Source organism: Talpa occidentalis, unplaced genomic scaffold, assembly GCF_014898055.3.
Source record: "Talpa occidentalis isolate TD23 unplaced genomic scaffold, MPIMG_talOcc4v2.1 talOcc4.3, whole genome shotgun sequence".
Taxonomy (NCBI): Eukaryota; Metazoa; Chordata; class Mammalia; order Eulipotyphla; family Talpidae; genus Talpa; species Talpa occidentalis.
The window spans coordinates 144296225-144317163 of record NW_023603184.1 but is presented as its reverse complement, the minus strand read 5'-3'; the positions used below and the strand labels follow the sequence as shown (position 1 = coordinate 144317163).

The 20939-nt window shown below is 36.5% G+C and overlaps 1 protein-coding gene across 5 annotated transcripts in view; it reads right to left on the bottom strand.

Moving 5' to 3' along the window:
• Positions 1 to 20939, bottom strand: part of AGFG1 (ArfGAP with FG repeats 1) — a 72656-nt gene that overhangs the window by 26564 nt on the left and 25153 nt on the right. For all 5 annotated transcript variants that reach the window (XM_037524167.1, XM_037524168.2, XM_037524169.2 and 2 more), the window contains exons 3-4: positions 4579 to 4694; positions 828 to 990 (exon numbers count right to left, since the gene is read on the bottom strand). In XM_037524167.1, coding sequence (XP_037380064.1) covers positions 828 to 990; positions 4579 to 4694 — 279 coding nt within the window. The remainder of the gene's footprint in view (positions 1 to 827; positions 991 to 4578; positions 4695 to 20939) is intronic.

Here is a 20939-nt window from a genome sequence, read left to right as displayed (position 1 = left end):
CTTTAAGTACGGTCTCAAAACCAAAGACATGTAATGACATATTTGTTGCAACTCATGATACAAGATGGTCTTACTGCTAAGACAGCAATGATAAGGTTGTCATTAAACACATCCTTTATATAGAAAGTTACAATATACTGACTTAACCTTCTCTTTCTCACTCAGATCTTTTGAAAACACAACTTATCCAAATGCTCTACTATGCATTATTAAAAAGGGTGGGTTTTAATTCAATTATCAACAGTACCATGCCTCAGAACTAATCTTGTGTAGAACGCATACTCCAATGCCACATGGATAAAAGACATTTCATGTCTCAATTGTGAATGAGTAATGAAGTATAAACTTTAGGTGACAACTTATGAAGACTTTAGTTTATTCAGTTTTTTAGAATAAATTATGCAATGCAAAGTCACCTCTGTTTCAATAACAAACATACTTCACAATCAGGCATGAGGGAAAACCACTGCTTGAGAAATCTTTTCCTGTGAAAGCACACCTTTGTGACTATGCTTCTGTAACTCTGACAGTCAACATAGATTCATATATTGATAACTGTATGTTATATGATAGAGAGCTATAGCAATGTTTCTGTATACCTTTACAAAGCTATACAGAATTCAAAGAAACTCATAAAAGCATTAAGAGGAATAAAAATATATACATTTCCAACCACTTAACCAACAATATTTTTAAGATAATACAAATCATTAGAATATGATGCTATTAGGAAACAAGGTTATGCTATTGTCTTAATGAATTTTTAAATTCATGATATTTAATCCTCTTCAAGTAGAAGCCATTGAAAAAACTTAAAAATTACTCACTTGACTAGGTGTGCCCTTATTTAAGTGCAATGCTGGTGCTGAATCTCCTAACAGAGATTTCAGTGGTTTGACCTCAGGTGTGCTGCTTGTGCTACTGGCAGAGGACCCTGAAATAGATGCATGAACTGATGCCACCACTTTGGCTTGTTCTGGTGGGACATACCTAAAGTACACGAAAAGTTGAATAGGCAGTTAACTAAGAAAATACATATGGGATACATAACCAAAAATGATAAATTTAATTCCAGTTTTGTATAAGGTTAATCTTATTTTCAAATGCATCTTAGAATTGATCGTTACTTTAAATGTAGTTTAAGGTAACATTCAACTGAAATAGTCAGAAAAAGGGTGTTAGACTAACCACAGAATTTGTTTCAATTATTTACTTAATTTCCCTAAGATAATAAATATCATGTAAGAATTGCTAACAAAGAATCTACAGTTAATGCTGTAATTCTGAAATACTAAAGTACCATAAGAACGTAACATTTGGTAACACAGCAGAAGGGAAAAAATCCACTATATTACAGCTAATAGATAAAATATCAAAGCCTCTTATAAATCCATAAGTCCAACAACCCAATTTTAAAATGGACAGAATTAACAGAGACAAATGAAAACACTTGTGATGTAATAAAAATGCAAATTAAAATATCATTAGCATTTAATCTGAGTGTAAATTTCACATATTTTGTTACTATCTATTAAAACACATAAATAGGTATGCTCAGTACCTCAGAAGGACCACTGCCTGAGAAACTCACCCTTAGGACTGGGTAAGCACAGAGATACATGTAGATGCATATTGCCATAGCACTCTACCTATTTTTATTAATTTTTTTATAATCAAAAGGCATCCAATCAAGAATTGAAGTACTGATTCTTCTCCACAATCAGGGAAGTCCAAGCTGCATTCTACCAGCACCAGGACATACGGAAAATTTAAAGGACCAAGCGAGGCAGTGGTCTAGCTAAACTTATGTCACTTGTTTGAAACTTTCAGATTGGTTTATAGGAATCTTTAGGAAGAAAGCTGAAGTATGGGGTCTTCTGCAACAATTAGCACATGACCTTCCTTCCTAGTCATTGATAAGGAGAGAACTCGGTGAGTGGTCTTTCCTAGTGGCTGACAGGGAGTTGAATCAGATTGCTTACTTTTCACCTGAAGTTTTAATATGACAGACTGGATAGTCAGATTCAAAAACAGCTCCACAGTGATATCTATTTTTTTTTTTTTAATTTTACCATACATCTCTGATTTCATTGTATGATAGCACTCTTTTATTTTCAAAAAACTGGGCAAAATAAACCAAACACCTATCAGGAGAAAAATACTTCAAAAGATTATGCTAAAATTTGTATAACCCTACATAGATACTCTTATAACATGAAAAATGTCCCTAAGACTTTCTAGGTCTTTCAGGCTTCGTCCTAGTAGTGTAAATACAGGACTCACAGGAGAATGAAAAAGAAGCAGAGCCAGTAAGACATTAATGTCCAAATATTGCTAATGTTCATCTCCAGGGCCCTGTACCTGGGTTTTGTCCTACCCTACTACACCTTACCCTCCTCCTCACACTGCACAAATCAAGTAGGAAAAGAGAGTGGTCAAGGGCATCTACCTCCAGTAATGGGATTCAAATGCCAGCTCTACCATTTGATTGTTGTAGAACCTAGATTTCAACTCTTTGAAGCCCTGACTTTTTTAATCAATAAAATGAAAATATGATTGCTGCAAGGTATAGGTGAGCTAACAGTCACAAATTACTTAGAAAAGTTCCTGGACCACAAGTGTTAGCTGTGTTAGGTGTTAGCTATTATCAAATCATATAATAATCACAAACAATAAAACTGCTTTTTCCAGCAAATAAAGAATTGATGGGATTTGAAATTGAGTACAGGAATTTAAGCTTTCCCATAATTATGCATATCACCAATGATAAATTTTGAGTCCAACCAAATCTTACCAAAGGATAAAATCAAATAGTAGTACTTGGTTCAAAAGACTTGTCTGACCAAAAATAAAACTAAGTTTGTATAACACAATAAGTGAATATGAAAACTGGTTGAAAGAATAATTTCTTTTCACTTTCTCAATTCAGTGAGGATTTTTAGGGAGACTGAATTTGGACAGTGCTTATGCCACATTAAAACCCAATACATTAATCCCCAGTTACATGTCACAGGTATGCAGAAGGATAGGTTTAAAATGCACATGCTCTGAAGCTCCTGAATGTTAGTCAATCCCTCGCCCCATGTACCAATTAAAGCTTGTGTTTGCATTACTCAGTATTACTGTCCTGTTTCTTACAGTATTCTACAAAATAGAGGTTTACCGTTATTAGGGTTATAGCTTGAAAGAATATTTATTATTAATTATTATAAATGCAGGGGGAATTCCTAAGGTTTTAATATCAACTCTTTATTTTTCTCTTGCTAGCTAAAGATTGTAAAATTTACCAGAAATCCTCACTAAGTTCTATTCAAACTAACTTTCTGAAATGGTAACAGCTGTTGGGGAAATAAAAAATTAGGCTAGGGCTATACAAAGAGAAAGGTGTTAACTAAAAGATGGACAATCTAAGAAATAAAGAACTAGCATGGTGTAAGGATCATTCTACATTTCAAGAGAATCATGTGCCACCAAGTTTTCATTATCAGCTCACCTAAAATTTTCTTCTTTCCTGAGCTAAAATTTTTCTGGTTTCTTTTTAATCCATACTCACATCTAATGTGTCCAGTGTCACTGAAGACTGCCCTGGCCACACCTGCCTAGCAAAAAGTAGTCTCCGCTAGAGAACAGTAGGGACACAAAATTCATAGAACATATAAATCAGAGCTACTTCTTTCTAATGTGTCTACTAAGTGAAGGTAAAGATATCTCATCCAGAAACCACAGCAAGTATTCTCTCAGGACCAAGACAGACCCTGGACTCCATCATTCTCTGGATTAAAATGCAGCTCCTCAGGGAAACAAGAAGCCATTTATGTCCTCATATCTGATCCCCCTACTTGTGACTGTCTCCTTCATCTTCTTAACCTTTCCAGAAAGGAAAGACATGTTACTAAATACTGATTTAAAAAAAAAAAAACACAACCAAGAATTCATCATTAATGAGCTTTAGTAAATTGACTCAGTGTTCATATAGCTAAAAATGAAGTCAAAAGTAGCTGAATATTAGCTCTCAGGATACACTCCCTGCTCTATTTTAAAGGGCATATAAGCCATATGTCCAATCTGTTTTAAGGTGGATTTAGTTATGGGAATATAAATAATCCCTTCTTAACCAGGTAGTGAAATGATGTTAGGTGGGGAGTGAGGGATATTTAAGCAAAGGCTTAGTGTCACATACAATGAAGTGAATGGACCAGACAGCAGCACGAGCACAGTGCCCAGTATACAGAAAGAGTTGAGTGGACACTTGCAAAATGACAAAGATTTTAAGAAAGAAGACTTCATAGGACTAAAATGTCTAAAGAAACAAACAGGTTGGAGAAGGTAAGGAATAAAAGGAAGGATTCTTAACTTTCAAAAAAAACAGCAGGAGGCCTGAGTATGAAACCCAGGCAGCTGCTAGGCAGGCACAGATGAGCCAAGAAAAGGATTTTGAAAAACAATCTAGTGAAAAGCTCAGGGTCCACCTACCCTCCCTCCTCCTATCCATATCTTTCCTTCCTATGTCACACTAATCTTACCCATAATTAATATGATTCAGGGGAGCCTTAGCTTAAATGCAAACTATTCACTCACCATCTTTTCTTTTCATATTTCTCTTGTAGGAACTCTTTCACTTTTTGTGGATCCCTGAAGTCTGGAATTGCTGAAGATCTATCATCAAACAATCCTAGCCAAATCTGTTTACAGACCTTTGGAAAAAATTTAAAAATACAAGTGTTAAATTCAACATCTTTACTCGATGAAATTTTAACCAAAATTGTGAAAGCTCTCCTACTTAAGTAACACACTGCTTTCAATGAGGATATTTGATACAATGAGAAATGAAGAAGCAACAAATGAAGGCACTAAATTTATTTTAATAAGTTACTGTATGCAGTAAAATTAGCAGCGGTACCTCATACAGAAACAAAGAATGAAGTAAGATTCACTGTCACTGGGATTTTTTTCTTTTCTTTTTGGGTCTTGGAATATCCATAAACTGTAAGTCATTAAAAGTGAAGTCACATAACCTTTATGAACCTCAATTTCCTCACCCCATAAAACAGAGGAATTCGGTGAACAGCAATTTCATGGATCCTTAACAGATTTAACAAACAACCATCATGAACAAAAAGTGCTAGATCATAAATAATCTGTTATTAAAGTATAACAAAATACAAGGCAGACATAACTCCACAGTTGCCTCCTACGCTCTTTTATAGCTAAACATGACACTCAGAGATACTTTGTCAGAAAAACCAAAGAAGAAATAAAATGACGAACAACTCAAATGACACAAAAAGTGTAGAGAACTATAAAGAAAAAAAAAATGAATTACATCAACATTAAAGACTGTTTGTTCTTCAAAAACCTTAAAAGAAAATGAAAAGGCAAGTCACCAACTGATAAAAATATTTGCAAAATCTACACAAACTTGAAAGAACTTAAAAATGCCAGTGATTTAAAACAACCTTTTGTTTAAAGAATGGGCAGAAAATTTAAACAGACACTTCAACCAAAGATGTACAGATGGCAAACAAGCTGCCCAACATTATTAATGTGTAAGAAATGCAAATTAAAATCCCATACATAGACACCACCAGAATGGCTACAAATAAAAAGACTGAACATATATCAACAAAAATGTAGAACTGGAACTCTCAACAATGTAAAATGGTACAAGTACTTTGGAAGATAATTAGCAGTTTCTTTAAAGTCAAACATACACCTACCATATGACCAGCCATCCCACTTCTAAATATTTACCCAATAAAAAGCACATGTCCACACTCAGTTTTGTTCACAAATGTTCACAGCAGTTTTACTGATAATTCCAATCTAGAAACAACCCAAATGTCCATCAACAGGGGGATGGATAAATTTTGAAATATTCAAGTAGGATACTATTCAGCAATATAAAGGAACAAACTATATTAGCACCTACATGAATAAAACCTCAAGATAATTATGCTGAGGGAAGTCAGATCACTTCTTCAAAAGTACATAACTGTATGAGTCCATTCATTTAAAATTTGAGAAAATGTAGACTTTCCTATAGTGATGGAAAGCAGATCAATGGATGCATCACAAAGGGGCTCAAGAAAACTCCTGGCGGGCCTCCCAGGTGGCGCAGCAGTTGAGCACTGGGTTGCGAAGCTGCTTGCAGCCTCTGCAGCGCCGGTTCGGTTCGATACCCAGCTGCTCCCCGACCTCTGGAGGAGGGTACCGCATGGTGCGCAGACCTCTCCTGCCACCCGATGCTCCCCTCAGCAGTGTACTTTGTTCCTTCTGCCTGCTCTGCTCCCTGCTCTGGCTCTGGTGAATTCTCTCACCCTCCCTCGCTTCTGACTGTACCCAGTGCTTGTATGTATGTATAAATAAATAAATAAATCTTGGGGAAAAAAAAAAAAAAACTCCTGGCAATGGTGAAAAATGCATGTTATTTCGTAACTATAGTAATGGTTTCACAAACACCAAAATTCAACAGACACTTTAAAATATGCACAAGTTGTGATTATTCCTCAGTAAAACTATAAAAACCAAGTCCACACATTTCCAAAGTTATATTATTTTAAATAAGCACTAATGACACTATGAAAATAAAACACAGTATCTAGCCTGACAAAAGACGAGAAATCAAAAAAGGAAGGGCAACAGTCTTCTGATTCTTTCCCTGGAGGCTGAGGAAGAAATAAGAATAGAAGAAAGGACTCACCCTCTGCCTTTCCTATCAAGTCCCCAAACATGTTTCCAAACATTTCTTGTGGCTCCCTCCTACTCTGGGCTCAGTACAGATATAATAAAGTCATTAAGGCAGTAACAACTGACACATGTGGGCCCTAGATATGGCACAATCTCATTACAAAAACATTTCAGAGGCAGAGCACAAGAAATGCAGACACCCAGGAAAAGACATAGCTTACTACCAAAAATACTATAAACTCTGGAGAGGCCCATCTTCTCCAATAAATATTTAGCTACTTAAAAAGAACCACTTGGAAATTTCCTTAGGCAGAAACCTTAGTAATGGTTCCCTAAAACCTGAGTTTTAAAAATCTCATGGCTTTACAATTACATTCATAAAGAGAGAATGAGAAGTTTCTAATTCTTCTATTTTAAAAAGTTCCAAGCAAGAGAAACAGCAGTCATTTGCCCAAAGCCAAAGAATTATTAACTATAATTGACAGAATCAGTTCAGAATACTTTTATGACATTAGTCTTCATTCCAAAACCCTCTAGTAACTATTTTTTTTAAACTAATTAACAATAAACATACAAACCAAAAAGAAATGGGTTGAAAACACAGATCATAAGGTTATAGCCTTGGCATTTAGAATAAAAAGCAAACATGCAGTGCTTGATGGGAGCTTTCACAGCTACCTGGTGTTAGCAGAACATAGGACTCACTTAAAATTCTGTGCTAACTGCTAATGGTTCTGCTTTCTGACTGTCCAAACTGCTAGGAAAACCCATTTACAAATTCATGTTATGTCATCATCAAAGTTCTGTGAGATTATTAATTAACTCATATCTATGTTAGTGCATAAGAGTTATTTTCTAAATTGTTCCAAATCTAATCATACCTGCTACTTTTAGCAGTTAAATTCTTACTCAAGTTAACTGGCTCTCTAAATATGATTCCCTAATTCCCTGGACCAGCAGCACTGGTTGAACTAAAAATTTGTAAACTCAGATTTTCAGGAGTCACTCAAGACTTATGAAATCAGAACGTCTGGAAGGTGGTATCCAGCAATCTGTGTTTTAGCAAGTCCTACAGGTGACTGTGAAATAGGCTGAAGTTTGAAAACCAATGTTCTACCAAAATCAGCAGATGGAAACTTCCTTTTTCATATATATATATATATTACATACAGTTTTCAATATTTCTCAAATTTACTTAAGACACTAAACTTATTCCTGGGCAAGATTTATTTAGTAAGAGCCAGTGTTTCAAGGTCACATATGGAGAAATGTCAGTCCGTGTGGCCCACTCACATTTTGATCACTGAAAGATGGCCTCTACTCCCACCATTCTATTAAAACTGCTCTTTCATATTTTTCAATTTGCTGACAGGAGAATACAAAAGTCTCTATTCTGCTTATTTGATCTTTGTTGTTCATTTAGCAAAATAGTAAATAAACGCCACTGACTGAAAAGGTTGAAGGAAAATGGCAGAGTGAATGGACTAAGACTACATGCAGCACTGAGAAACTGTGGATATGTGCATCTCGAGTGAAACCAGACAGAAGAGTTTTGTGTGCTTTCCTCCATCCTCATCTAACTGTTCAGGTACAAAGTAGGTAGAGTGTTATCTTTAATCAGGTAAAATACAACAGGAGGTAAAATGGAGTGATTATAACAACTGATCATGGAATCTAAGCTAGGTGAAGTAAATGAAAATATTATGAGGGTTGACAGACAATGAAAGTCTTGCATCAGTGGACTGAGCTCCTAATAGTTTGTCCCAAAATTGCTGGTCAGAAATTAGCGGAAATGAGCTAGAAAGAAAAAGATAGAGTGATGTCAGAGAAAGGGATGCTTAAGCTTGAAATCTGAGAGATGATTATTACAGGTAAGTAATCTAAAATAAGTTAAAGGATGACTGGAAATAAAAAATCAAGAAATTCATGAGGCTGAATTATCCAGTATTATGAGAACTGTGTAGTTACGTGGATAGCAATGTGGCAACAATGATTAACACTAATGGAAAAATGACATCATGTAAGGTGCTAAATCTATAAGGAATGAGGGAGCTAACTGCTATGACTGCAACAAGGTGAAAACCCCTACTGACATGAGAAGCATGGGGCTCCTTACCCTCTGAAAGGGCTGCACACGTTTTAAAGGACATTAGTTTTAAGGATCTCCTTTGGGGGAGGCAGGTAATAATCATCTCTAATTACAGAATACAGTGATGGTTGTGGCAGCTTTGAATCTGGAAGAGGAAAACAGACTGCCTGAGTTTGAATTCCAACTCTGTTTAATAATAGAACCTACTTCATAGGGATATTAGGAAAGTTTAATGGGTTAATACATATTATACTCAAATCAGGCACATAGACAGAACTTTAAATAGTATTAGTTATAATTTGGGTGCTTGGTCTCTCAAATCATTTTCAGAGGTGGCTTATGAAGTGACAAAATAAGAAAAGTCCGGGAGGTAGATCTGTCTGGTGTAGATCACAATAAACTGTGGGTCTCACTTCACTCCTATTGCAGACTGCATCAAAGCAGTCTTGAAGGAACAATATCCTGCCTCTAAACTTTTACAGGACTTTTAACTCTCACATAAAACTCATTAAAAATTGCTTTCTATGAAAATTACAGTGTATGTGTCTCATTTACTTTGAATTCCCCACAATGCTCGAAACAACTGTTGTATCATATTAGAGGTTCAATAATATTCAAACCAGATCTTTGGGAATTAAAAATGAACTCACACACCAGCCAAAGAATAAATTCATGAACCTGTCACAATATTCTTTTTTCTTTATTTTAGTGCTAATCACCTTCGAAGTGTAATCACAATAGCCACTGACAGAATTTAAAATACTTTAAAGCACATTTATCTTCATTGCTGCCACAGGAAACAGATGGCAAAATCAATTTGGATAATTTGAAGAAAGTTTAATAGAGACTGTTTACAAAGCATAAGTAGGCTATAAGGAAACCATGCATTAAGAGTATAGTATCCTGGGTATGTAACAGCAGGACCACTGGCAGTGAAGAGGGTAGGAGAAGAAAAAAGTAAGGAGAACCTTAAAACAAAGAGGCCATACTTGATGGGAGCTCTGACCTTCAATGGAATGATAGTATCAGGCTGCAGAAATTCCACATGGGGAATGAGGAAGTAAATACCCTATCCTCTGACTCAGTCCTCTTTGATGTGCTGACAAAGTTCCCAATCAGCTGAACCCAGTTAGAAGCCAGAGGGTAAAAAAGTCTTTTTGTGTATCCAAACCAGCTGCCTAGAGCCAGAGCAGTGTAAAGAATAGGGTTAGAAGGGCAGATGGAAAGATATCCAGCAGAGCACCTAATTCATGATAAATAAATACATGCAGTACAAGTGATTTAACAAGTGCAATTGTGAACACCAAAAATAGGAAACACTCATATTAATCTCAGTTACTCACACATAAAAAGGGTAAAAAAACAGTGCTGCATCAGGCTTGAGAAGAAAAAAAGAGATGACATACTGCTCTGTAATCTCAGGGACAACAAAATAGAGTGGACACTTGTGGGAATGAAATCTGTCTTTATTCAGACAAAGCCTTATTTTCATACAAAGAACAAATAATATGACATGACCGCCTGCAATCTTTAGATAATAGATACTAAAATAAAGACAGAATGATGCCCTGAAATTAAAGAAACCTTTTTCCATTAAGCTAATCTACAGACATTCAAGTAGATTTCAGTTTTTATCGAAAGTGGACAATGGAAGATCTTCCTTCTGTTATGCCTCCTTCAGTATGTAAGATATAATGACAGTATTAGGTAATACTGCCCATAAAACACAGGAACAAATAATAGGAGACTTACAGAATTGCACGTAATGAACAAGTAAAAAATATAAACTTTTTTGAAGCAGAAAGAAAAAATGAACAGAAATAAATATTAATAAAAAGGAAATACCACTAGTCATTCTCTAGTTATACCCTAGGCCTAATAAAACTCTGTCATCAACATAACATTTTGCCCTAAAAAGAATAAACAGTTTTGGCCCCAAATTATTTTGTCCTTCAAATACACAGAAAAATAGCTCAAGTATACATTGTGACTCGAGTAAACCGTATAATAAGTAGCATACTATTAACATTCCTTACACTCTTCCAGCCTACATTAGTTAATACAAGTACATTTCTAGAACACTACCTTGACAGGTAATCCTAATTCCTTTAGAGAGGATAAGAATGCACCAACAGTGCCTGCATAAACAAAAACACTGTCCATATTCCTTACGCAAGATAAACAGTCCTGCATTTACGCGCACCTTTTCAGGACTGAATGACTTATTACATCTTAAAATTTGGTTTTATAAAGGTACCGGTAAGAATGAGAACATATGCAACAGAGCCACTGAATGCAGACACAAGCTACACATGCAGTCAGATCACTGAGACCATGAAGCCTTTGTGAGCCAGACTGATAATGAATGTGAGGGAATATCATATTTGTGAGACATCAAATTCAATTTCATTAACCCCACTTTTTTTTTTTTTTTAAATTTTCACATAAGAACCAAAGTCTTCATCCTGGCCTATTTAGGTCCCACGGGATCTAACCCTTGATTAATTCTATAAACTCATACTGTATTATCCTCTTTCTGGCCACAGAGACCTCTACAGAAAGTCTTCCCTGAACATCCTATTCAAATAAGCAACATTTGCCACACCAAACCTCAGATGCATATTTCACAACATATTATTTTCATGTCCTTTATCTCACAATTTCTAAATGAAGCAGAAATCTCCTGATTCATCACCTGACCCAGTAAGCACTAAGTATCTGGTGCATGAGTAAAAGCAACTTCCCAACAGTCTTGAAATACAGGTACACAAGAAATTTCCATTCTTTCCTTCCTTCAATATATAATATATACATGCTGCCTAGAACACTTAGCTTACCCACTTTTTCTTACATTAATAATAAATTCACTCATCCAAATTCTATAATATACAGACCAGAGGTTAGTAAGTTAAGATGTCAAAAGGCTCAATCTGGCCTATGGCCTGTGTTTGTAGCTATAGCTGAACTGGAACACAGTCATGCCTACTTGTTTATCTATTATCTAAAGCTGCTCTGTTGGTAGTTATAACAGACTACATGGTCCACAAAGCGTAATAATTACTCTCTGATACTTGACAGAGAATGTTTGCCAACCCCCTAGCTTAGCTGTTAACCATGGACTTAAGTACCACAGCAGACATCCCTCCCCATCCCACATACTGAAGACCCAGCTACAGATTAGTTCTCCCTGACATATAGTGTCATCTACTGGAAAGTAGAAGTTCTGCACTCTTACTGTTTAGAAAGCAAATAATAAGATGAAAAAAAAAAAACAACAAATGGGGGGCCTCCCTGGTGGCACAAGGTGTTAAGCACCGCACCATGAAGCAATCCATAGCCTCTGCAGCACGATTTCGATTCCCGGCTGGCCAGGGAGCAACCCACATGGCGCAGCAGACCTCTCCTGTCTCGCCTGTTGCTCCCCTCAGTAGTGTATTTCAGTCCGTCTGCCTGCTCCCCACTCTGTCTCTGGTGAATCCTCTCACCCCTCTTCCCCCGCATCTCTGGCCTATACCCCAGCTCTTATATGCATAAATAAATAAATCTTTAAAAAAAAAAAAAAAAAAACAACAACAACAAATGGCAATCTGCATCCTCAGGGGAATACTACACCACAGAAAGAGAACAAATCTCCTGAACCAATCACAAAGATATGGAAGATCTATTCTTTCTATCAGACACAGAATTCAAAATTTCTATGAGAAAGAAACTCAAAAATGGAAGATATCATTTGTTTTATCTATTTCGCTTTATTTTTTTGATTGATTTATTTTGTTATACAAGCACTGGGTACAATCAGAAGCGTGGGAGGGTGAGAGAATTCACCAAAGCCAGAGAGGGGAACTGAACAGGCAGACCGACGAAATACACTGCTGAGGGGAGCAGCAGGCACTGGAGGAGAGGTCTGCTGCGCCATGTGGGACCCTTGCCAGTGGCCGGGGATCAATCGAACAGGTGCTGCAGAGGCTGCAGGCAGCTTCGCAGCCCAGCGCTCAACCGCTGCGCTACCAGGGGAGGCCCTCGCTTTATTTTTTTTTAAAGATTTATTTATTTATGCATACAAGAGCTGGGGTACAGGCCAAAGATGTGGGGGGTGTGAGAGGATCCACCAGAGACAAAGTGGGGAACAGAACAGGCAGAATGACCAAAACACAATGCTGAGGGGAGCAGCCGACGAGACAGGAGGTTTACCTCACCATGTGGGTTTCTCCCTGGCTGGGGATCGAACTCGTGCTGCAGAGGCTGTGGATTGCTTCATAGTGCGGTGCTTAATCCTTGAGCCACCAGGAAGGCCCCTATTTGGCTTCAGATTAAATTCTTTCCAAAACATTTAAATCAGAGCCATGGACCCTTTATCATAAATATGTCTCTCTCAAAAATAAGGGCATTCTTTTACATAATAGTAGCAGTTATTAAAATCAGGAAATTAATACTTCACACTATTATCTAATCAACAAACTAGCCAATTATCTGATGTCCTTCACAGAAAGAGGATAATGTTCTTCTCCTGTACTGAATCCAGAACTGTTTTTTGTCTTCTTAAATCTAGGTTAGTTCTTTTGTCTCTGTCTTTTATGACCTTGATATCTCTGAAGTGTACCAGTCAGCTATTTTATAGTATATTCCTTGATTTAATTTCCTCATGATTAAATACATGTTATTAAGGAATGCCACATAAGCAATGCTGTATCTTAGTGCATCATACCAGGATCATATGATGTTGATTTGTCCCACTGTTAGTGATGTCAAAATAACTTTTGACCCCTGGATTAAAATGATGTATGTTAAATTTCTCCAAAGTAAAGACACTATTTTCCCTTTGGGATTAATAAATATCTTGTAGAAAGCTACTCTGAGACTACTTTGTAAATTTTATGGCTTTGTGTTTTTTAAATTTTAACTGTAAAATCTTTCCAAAATTCAAAGACTGTCCATTTTATTGAATAATCAACTTCCACAGCAGATTGCTGAACTTCATTTATTTATAAGTTCATGTACATTTAACATACACATGTACATTTAACATACACATTTAACATACACATGTACATTTAACATGCACAAAGATTAGAGTACATCTCAGGATCTATGCCTATGTTGTACCAGCTTCAGAATGTTGAGGTATGTTCAGATATGCCTACCTTGTACCAGCTTCAGTACATCAGGATCTATGCCTATCTTGTACCAGCTTCAGAATGTTGCAATTACCATTAAGTTTATATGGCAAATTATTGCCTATAAATATTTATTTAGTATCTAGTACAGTCAATCCTATTTACTCTGATTTACAAGCTTTTCCTTGTTAGTTATGTGTGTTCTTTTGGATCAACTTTAGAATGATTTTCTAAAAAGGAAAAAATATTCTCACCAGTGTTTTGATTCTAAACTTTACTTGTGAAGTTTTCTAAAGCAAAAAAAATTCTCCTTCCCAAAGATAGTGTGATCTGATAAGAAAGCTTAACTAGAAGGAAAAAAATAACCAAAGGTTTGTGTTTTTCTCTCTCTACAGAGAAAGTTTTACATTTTTTTACATTTTCCAGATTATAACTAGAAGAAATGAGTAGCTGAGCAAGGGAATAAAATAGAATGTACAATGGCCTGGTATTTCCTTTAGAATCAAATATTAAGGACAGTTTTATTTATTTGTCTTGATATGAAATCAGAACAGTTTATAGATTACCAACGGTTTAGGGAGAGCATCAATACCACTGTTACCTCCTCTAATGTGAACACTACTCATTCATTGTTCAATCTATGGCTCAATGATAGTGATCAATCTGAGCTGACACTATCGTCTGGTTGTCCAGGTTACTAAAGACATGCATTTTCCAGGTAGTTTTGACTGAGGTTGGAAATGCAACCTTTGGACAAGGAACAGAGAAAGCATAACTGACCCTAATGCAAAACAAGCCTCTAAAGTAAGCCTGTACCATATTCTATGTAATCATGAGGATGAGGAGAAGAAATGTTCAGTTTTCTTTGAAAATCTGCCAGTGGTTCACAGGTTAATAACAAACAAGTGGAGTATTCAGGCAAAGCTCTTCTAAGTAAAAACTAGATTTCCAGCAGAGATATGTTTTAAGTAGGGTTCGAAAACATTGACTCATTGTCCACAAGGGACAATTTGAGCACCAATAAAAATGACTGCAACTGAATAACATATATCACATAAATAGTTTCATTTCATTTTTTTTTAAACCCTACTTGGTCACTGTTGGAGAATGTTAATTCATTATTTTGAAAACAGTTATACACTGAGAACAAACTGCTTTGTTTGTGTGTGCACTGTGTCTACTGGTATTTATGAGTTGCTTTATTAAACTTAAAAATAAAATGACTGCAAGTGAAAAAACTTATTCTCGAAAATAGCTACACTTTCTAAAAACAAAAGTCTAGTGAAAGAGTGGCACTATTACATATTTATAAACTTCATTAAAACCCGCTTCAATAGAAAACTGCTTATTTCTATCTGCTACTGCATTTTCTGAGTAATTTCTGGAAAAAATCCACAGTATACTCCTAAGAATAGGAATAACAACATCAAATATTAAGTTATTTTTTGACCCTACAAAGCCCCTAAAAAGATCTCACGGATCTCCCACAGGTCCCCAACTGTACATGGAAAATCACTAAGTTGGAATATCACCATTTGATAAACCCTAATTAACAGACGTAGGCGGAGAGTGTTAGCAGCTGCTAAAATCAACCCCTACACCAAAAAAATGTCTCTGATTAAAGAACACATCAACCAGCCTATGAAACGGTGGGTCTTCCCCACTGCCCAAATAAATACAAATCTTAAGAAGCTACTAAAACATAATTATTAATGTATAGGCAGCTGAGAAAACAGAAACAGTGACACTGCACACAATCAGTGAAACCCACAGTGGGAGCTGCTGAACAAATGCCTGGGCTGAGCGAAGGGAAAAGGGAAAGAGGGGGCCAAAAAAAGGGAGAGGGGGGCCCCCCTGGTGTGCAGCGGTTGAGCGCTGGGCTGTGAGGCTGCCTGCAGCCTCTGCAGCGCCAGTTCCTTCCCTGGCCGCTGGCGAGGTCCCAAAAAAAAAAAAAAAAAAAAAAAGGGAGAGGGGAGGATGAAAGAGAACAAAAGCAAATGAAGGGGCAAGAAAACTTACTGAACAATAAAAACAAACTTAAGAGCAGAGTAGATGACATCAAAGCCCAACGTGCCAGCGGGCAACAACTAGAAATCCTGGACGTTTTGTAAAACCACGAGAAAGCACTGAAGCGCAATCATGACACTTGTGAGAAAGAAACAGCACTAGGTATTTGCTGTTCTGTTGGGTTTTTTTTCCCCCAAGGATCGTCTTTTGAAAACAGACCCCAGCCAACAGCAACTGGAACTGCTAAAACTCAAATAGAAATCCACAAATTTTCAAGTTTAAAGACAAGAGCCCCAGCAATTGGAAAACGAGGGTGGAAAACCAAGAAAACAGTGGGAGCTGCAAAAACTGCTCATCAACTTTGCCCAAATTTCTGCTTCGCCCCTGACCTATGCAGGTGGCTGGCCTGACTCCAAGCATTTCAGTTAAATACTACATGAACTGACTGAGAAGAGATTTCAGCTAGCACTTTCTGGAAAAGCAGAGTCTACTAAAGTAAAAAGTGAATAAACTAAACAAACATAACAAATACACTTTGGAGAAATAAAGAATCCAGGGCCCTATATCCTACCATTTCCAAAGTTCTGGATATAACCCTAAGTCAACGGATATACAAAGAAACAGACAACTGTCACCTTTAATTAAAAGAAAAAGCAACCAGTGAAAACATCTGAGATACTAAAGACTCTGGGATTAGTGCACGATTTTAAAGCAGTTGGTAAACTATATTCGAGAGCATTAAATGCTTACCATGAGTAAAACTATATGAAATCTCAGCAGAAAAACAGACTATAGTAAAGAACTAAATGTAAATTCTAGAACTAGAAAAGCTAGTATCAAACAAACTCTGAATGAAAAACTGGAATTCAGATGTAACAGAAGACTCAGATCTTGTGTATAAACAGAAATTTTTCAACCTAATGATAGATTTTAAAAAGTAGTAAACTAAACATAGATAGCTGAAAAATAAAACGACTGTGAAAAAAAATTAACATGGTGCTTAAGATGTGCTACAATACCAAAATGTCACACGTGTAGTGTCGAAGAGCCAAAAATCAGGTAGAAAAAACTTTAAATTTTCCAACTTAATGAAAGACAAATTTGTAGATTCAAGAAGTCCAGCAAACTCCAAAATGGATAAACATGTACACACAAAGCACATATTTGTACATCACAGTCACAGGACAACAAAGAAAACAAAATGGCCTATTACCACAGAGAAATAATCCATCTATAGATGCAAGCTAGAGTGAAAATATAATGCAAACCCATTAACACTGACATACTGATATTGTGATTCATTCTGGGACAGCATAATTTGAAAATTTTAGCACATAATTCAGCTTACATAAGACTTATTTGTACAATAAAACAAAAAAAAACTAAATGTTTTTATTAACATTAAAAAATGAAATTTAAAATATGTAATAAATTAGAAAAAGTTATTTAAAAATCACTTAGGAATTTACTAATAGAGTTCAGTGGGAAAAAAAAATTCTCATGCCAATTCACTAATTCTTATGCCATCCTTTTTTAATCACGTTTCAATTAACTTGAAATTTCCTTTTTCTTTAGGACCTATGGTAACAATTTAGCACTTATTATATAATCAACAAAACCACTATGTGAAAGGACAGACTAAAAACACTTCTATACTAAAAAAGACCTTCTGGGACCCATATAGCCAAAAAAAAAAAAAAAAAAAAAACCAAACCAAACTTGATTGGCTCATATGCTACCAGTAATTCAAATGTCCACCAACAAATACCCCATCCACAAGGGCTAGTTGGTGGCAACCGTAATAGGAAGGATTTATGGTAAATTAATCTCTGGTATAAAGTGGGGTATACAGTGTAAGTGTCAGATTAAGTAAATTTCAAGGAAAAGCCTATTACCAAAAATTAAAAGAGATACTGTATAATATGACTGAATGACCCCTTTATTAAGAAGACATAAAATATTGACACCTAACAAGTTTCAAATCATGAAGTAAACAATATGTTTAGAGAACCTCAATTAGTTGGCTGACTTCTATCAACAACCAATAAATTAGACAAAATTGGTAAAGCAGATGTACAAGAGGTCAACAACACTATCAATCACAAACCCACAGATGACAAATCTCAAACATTGTACAACTTCAGAAAACACATTCTTTTCAAGTGCACAAAGTATGCTCACCAAGACAGACTATGTGCTGGACCATAAAACAGGTCTCAAAAAATAATGAAAGTACAGAGAGTCTGTTCAGATAATAACAGATGTAAATCAGAAATCAGTTAACAACAACAGAGGTAGAAATTAAACAACCTCTTTTATATAATCTTTGGGTCAAAAAATAATCACAGAGAACCTAGGAAACATTTTGAATTGAATAAAACACAACATCAAAATTTGCGCAAAGCAGTAAAAAAGAGCTTCAGAAAAATTTTACTGTTTTACAATATTAATATTAGAAAAGTTTTCAAATCAATGACCCTAGCTTCTACCTTGCAAACTAAGAAAGAGTAAGTAACCCAAAGAAAGTAGAAATAAGGAGAAATATTATAAACTCTACACGTATTAAAAATAGGAAGGGGGCCTCCCCTGGTGGCACAGTGGTTGAGTGCTGGGCCGTGAAGCTGCCTGCAGCCTCTGCAGCGCCGGTTCGATCCCCAGCCACCGGCGAGGGTCCCACATGGCGTGCAGACCTCTCCTGCTGCGCCCACTGCTCCCCTCAGCAGTGTATTTCGTCAGTCTGCCTGTTCTGTTCCCCGCTCTGGCTCTGGTGAATTCTCTCACCCTCCTGCGCTTCTGACTATACCCAGTGCTTGTATAAATAAACAAACAAACAAATAAATCTTTAAAAAAAATTATTGGGGAAAAAAAAAATTGGAAGGGCCTCCCTGGTGGCACAGGCGGTTGGTTGAGCACTGCACTGTGAAGCTGTCTGCAGCATCTGCAGCACAGGTTCGATCCTGACCTGCCAGTGAGAATCCCACATGGTGAAGCACACCTCTCCTGTGTCACTCACTGCTCCCCTCACCAGTGTATTTAAGTCCGTCTGCCTGTTCTGCCCCACACTCTGTCTCTGGTGAATCCTCTCACCCTCCCATGAATCTGGCTTGTGCCCTGGTTCTTGTATAAATAAATAAATCTTTAAAAAAATAGGAATATTACAAATAACTGTCCATAAATATGACCACACAGATTGAATGGGCAAATTCCCTAATAATTATCAATACAACTCCTCAAAACTGATTTGAGAAACACATTATCTGAGTAACAATCATCATTATAATTACTTTCACTTTCTGGTGCAGGGACATTCAGATTCTATCCTTTCTATTGTCCCAGAGAGCCCTGTAATCTCCATTTGGACAGATGGCCAAGGGTGACTGGGTTATCAACTCCCAGATAAGATTCCACTACATGACACCACAGCAGATGCCAAGGAGGGGAAAAAACTAGGGCAGAGAGGGGCAACTAGGCTTGTTCTCCATGTCAAGCAACAGCAGATTGCAGTTCACACAAAAACAGTCAACAGATCAAATTTGGCTGGAGAGTAAGTTTCCAAACCCTTTACCTATAAAATGTAAAGCAATATTCAAATAAAAAAGAAAAACTGGAGTATCTGCACTACCTGACTTCAAGACAGTATAGTACTGGCATTAAAAACCAACAAATACATGAAACCTAATAGCCCAGAAAGATACCCATACTTACATACACAGTCATTTTTCATTTTTGACAAAGGATCTAAAACAATCAATTGAGAAAAGAGTTTTAACAAATGGAACTGGAAAAACTGTATATATTCATGGAAAAATATAAACCTTGACCTCTAACTCATTTTACACTAAAATTTGAGATAAATCATAGATGTAAATATAAAAGCTAGCACCTTCAAAACTTCTAAAAAAAACACAAAAAATGAGCTCATTCTCCTAATTTGGGAGGCAGGGATTCCTAAAGACAAACAGAGCAAATAAAACAAAAATTGATACATTTCATTAAAAAGGTTAGTGGTGCAGGGGTTAAAGTCTCAGTGTTGTCAAGCTATGGCTAGTGATTCACAGCCAGAGAGCTGACCCAACTGGCACAGCAGACACATGGCGCAGCAGACCTCTCTTGTCTGGCCCGCTGCTCCCTTTCTTTAGCAGTGTATTTCAGTAGAGCTACCTGTTCTGCTCCCCATTCTGTCTCTGATGAATCCTCTCACCCCATGCACCTCTGCATTACACCCCAGTTCTTATATGCATAAATAAATAAACCTTCAAAAAGAAAAAAAGGCAAACTTCTATCAAAAGATACCAATAAGGAAATAAGAAAGTCAGAGACTGGGAGAAAAGAGTCACTCAAACTTACCTGATAAAGAATGAGCATATTCTAATTTATACAACAGACTAGTACTGGGCAAGAAAAAAAGGAACAAGCTATGTGCATCTACAAGCCTAACTCTCAAGAGGTTTTACATAAAAATACACATTTTTATTATTTCTATGAATAAAAATCAAAACAATGGTTGCTGGCGGTGAGAAATGAATAGGAAAGGATATCAGAGAACTTTTTGAGATGATAATAATGTGCTATATGTCCTCAATAGACTAGCATTACCAAACTGGATGCATTTGTCAAAGCTCATCCAAAGGTACAAAATTTTATATTTCATTATATATGAATTAGACATACAAAGCCAATACTGAAGACCAATTAATGATACACTGAAAATATTATGGGTTACAGGAACTGTTTACAAAAGAAAAATAAGATGGACGGATGAGTAGAAAAGATGAGCAAATAAGATGGTTATTATAGCTGTATAATTTTTCAACTTTTAAGCATATTTGAGTTTTTTTAAGAATAAATGGTGTGGGGGGTGCAGGGAGAGACAGGTAGATGAGCCCATAGTGCTGTGACTTTGCATAACCTCTGTCTGAGACCTGAGTCTTACCATGGTCAACGGTCACCCATGAGAGGGGGTTCTCAGACAATATAGTTGGCAGCCCAACCAGGACCCCCTGCAAACAAGGCAGCTGCTGCACCATGGCACTCACAAGACA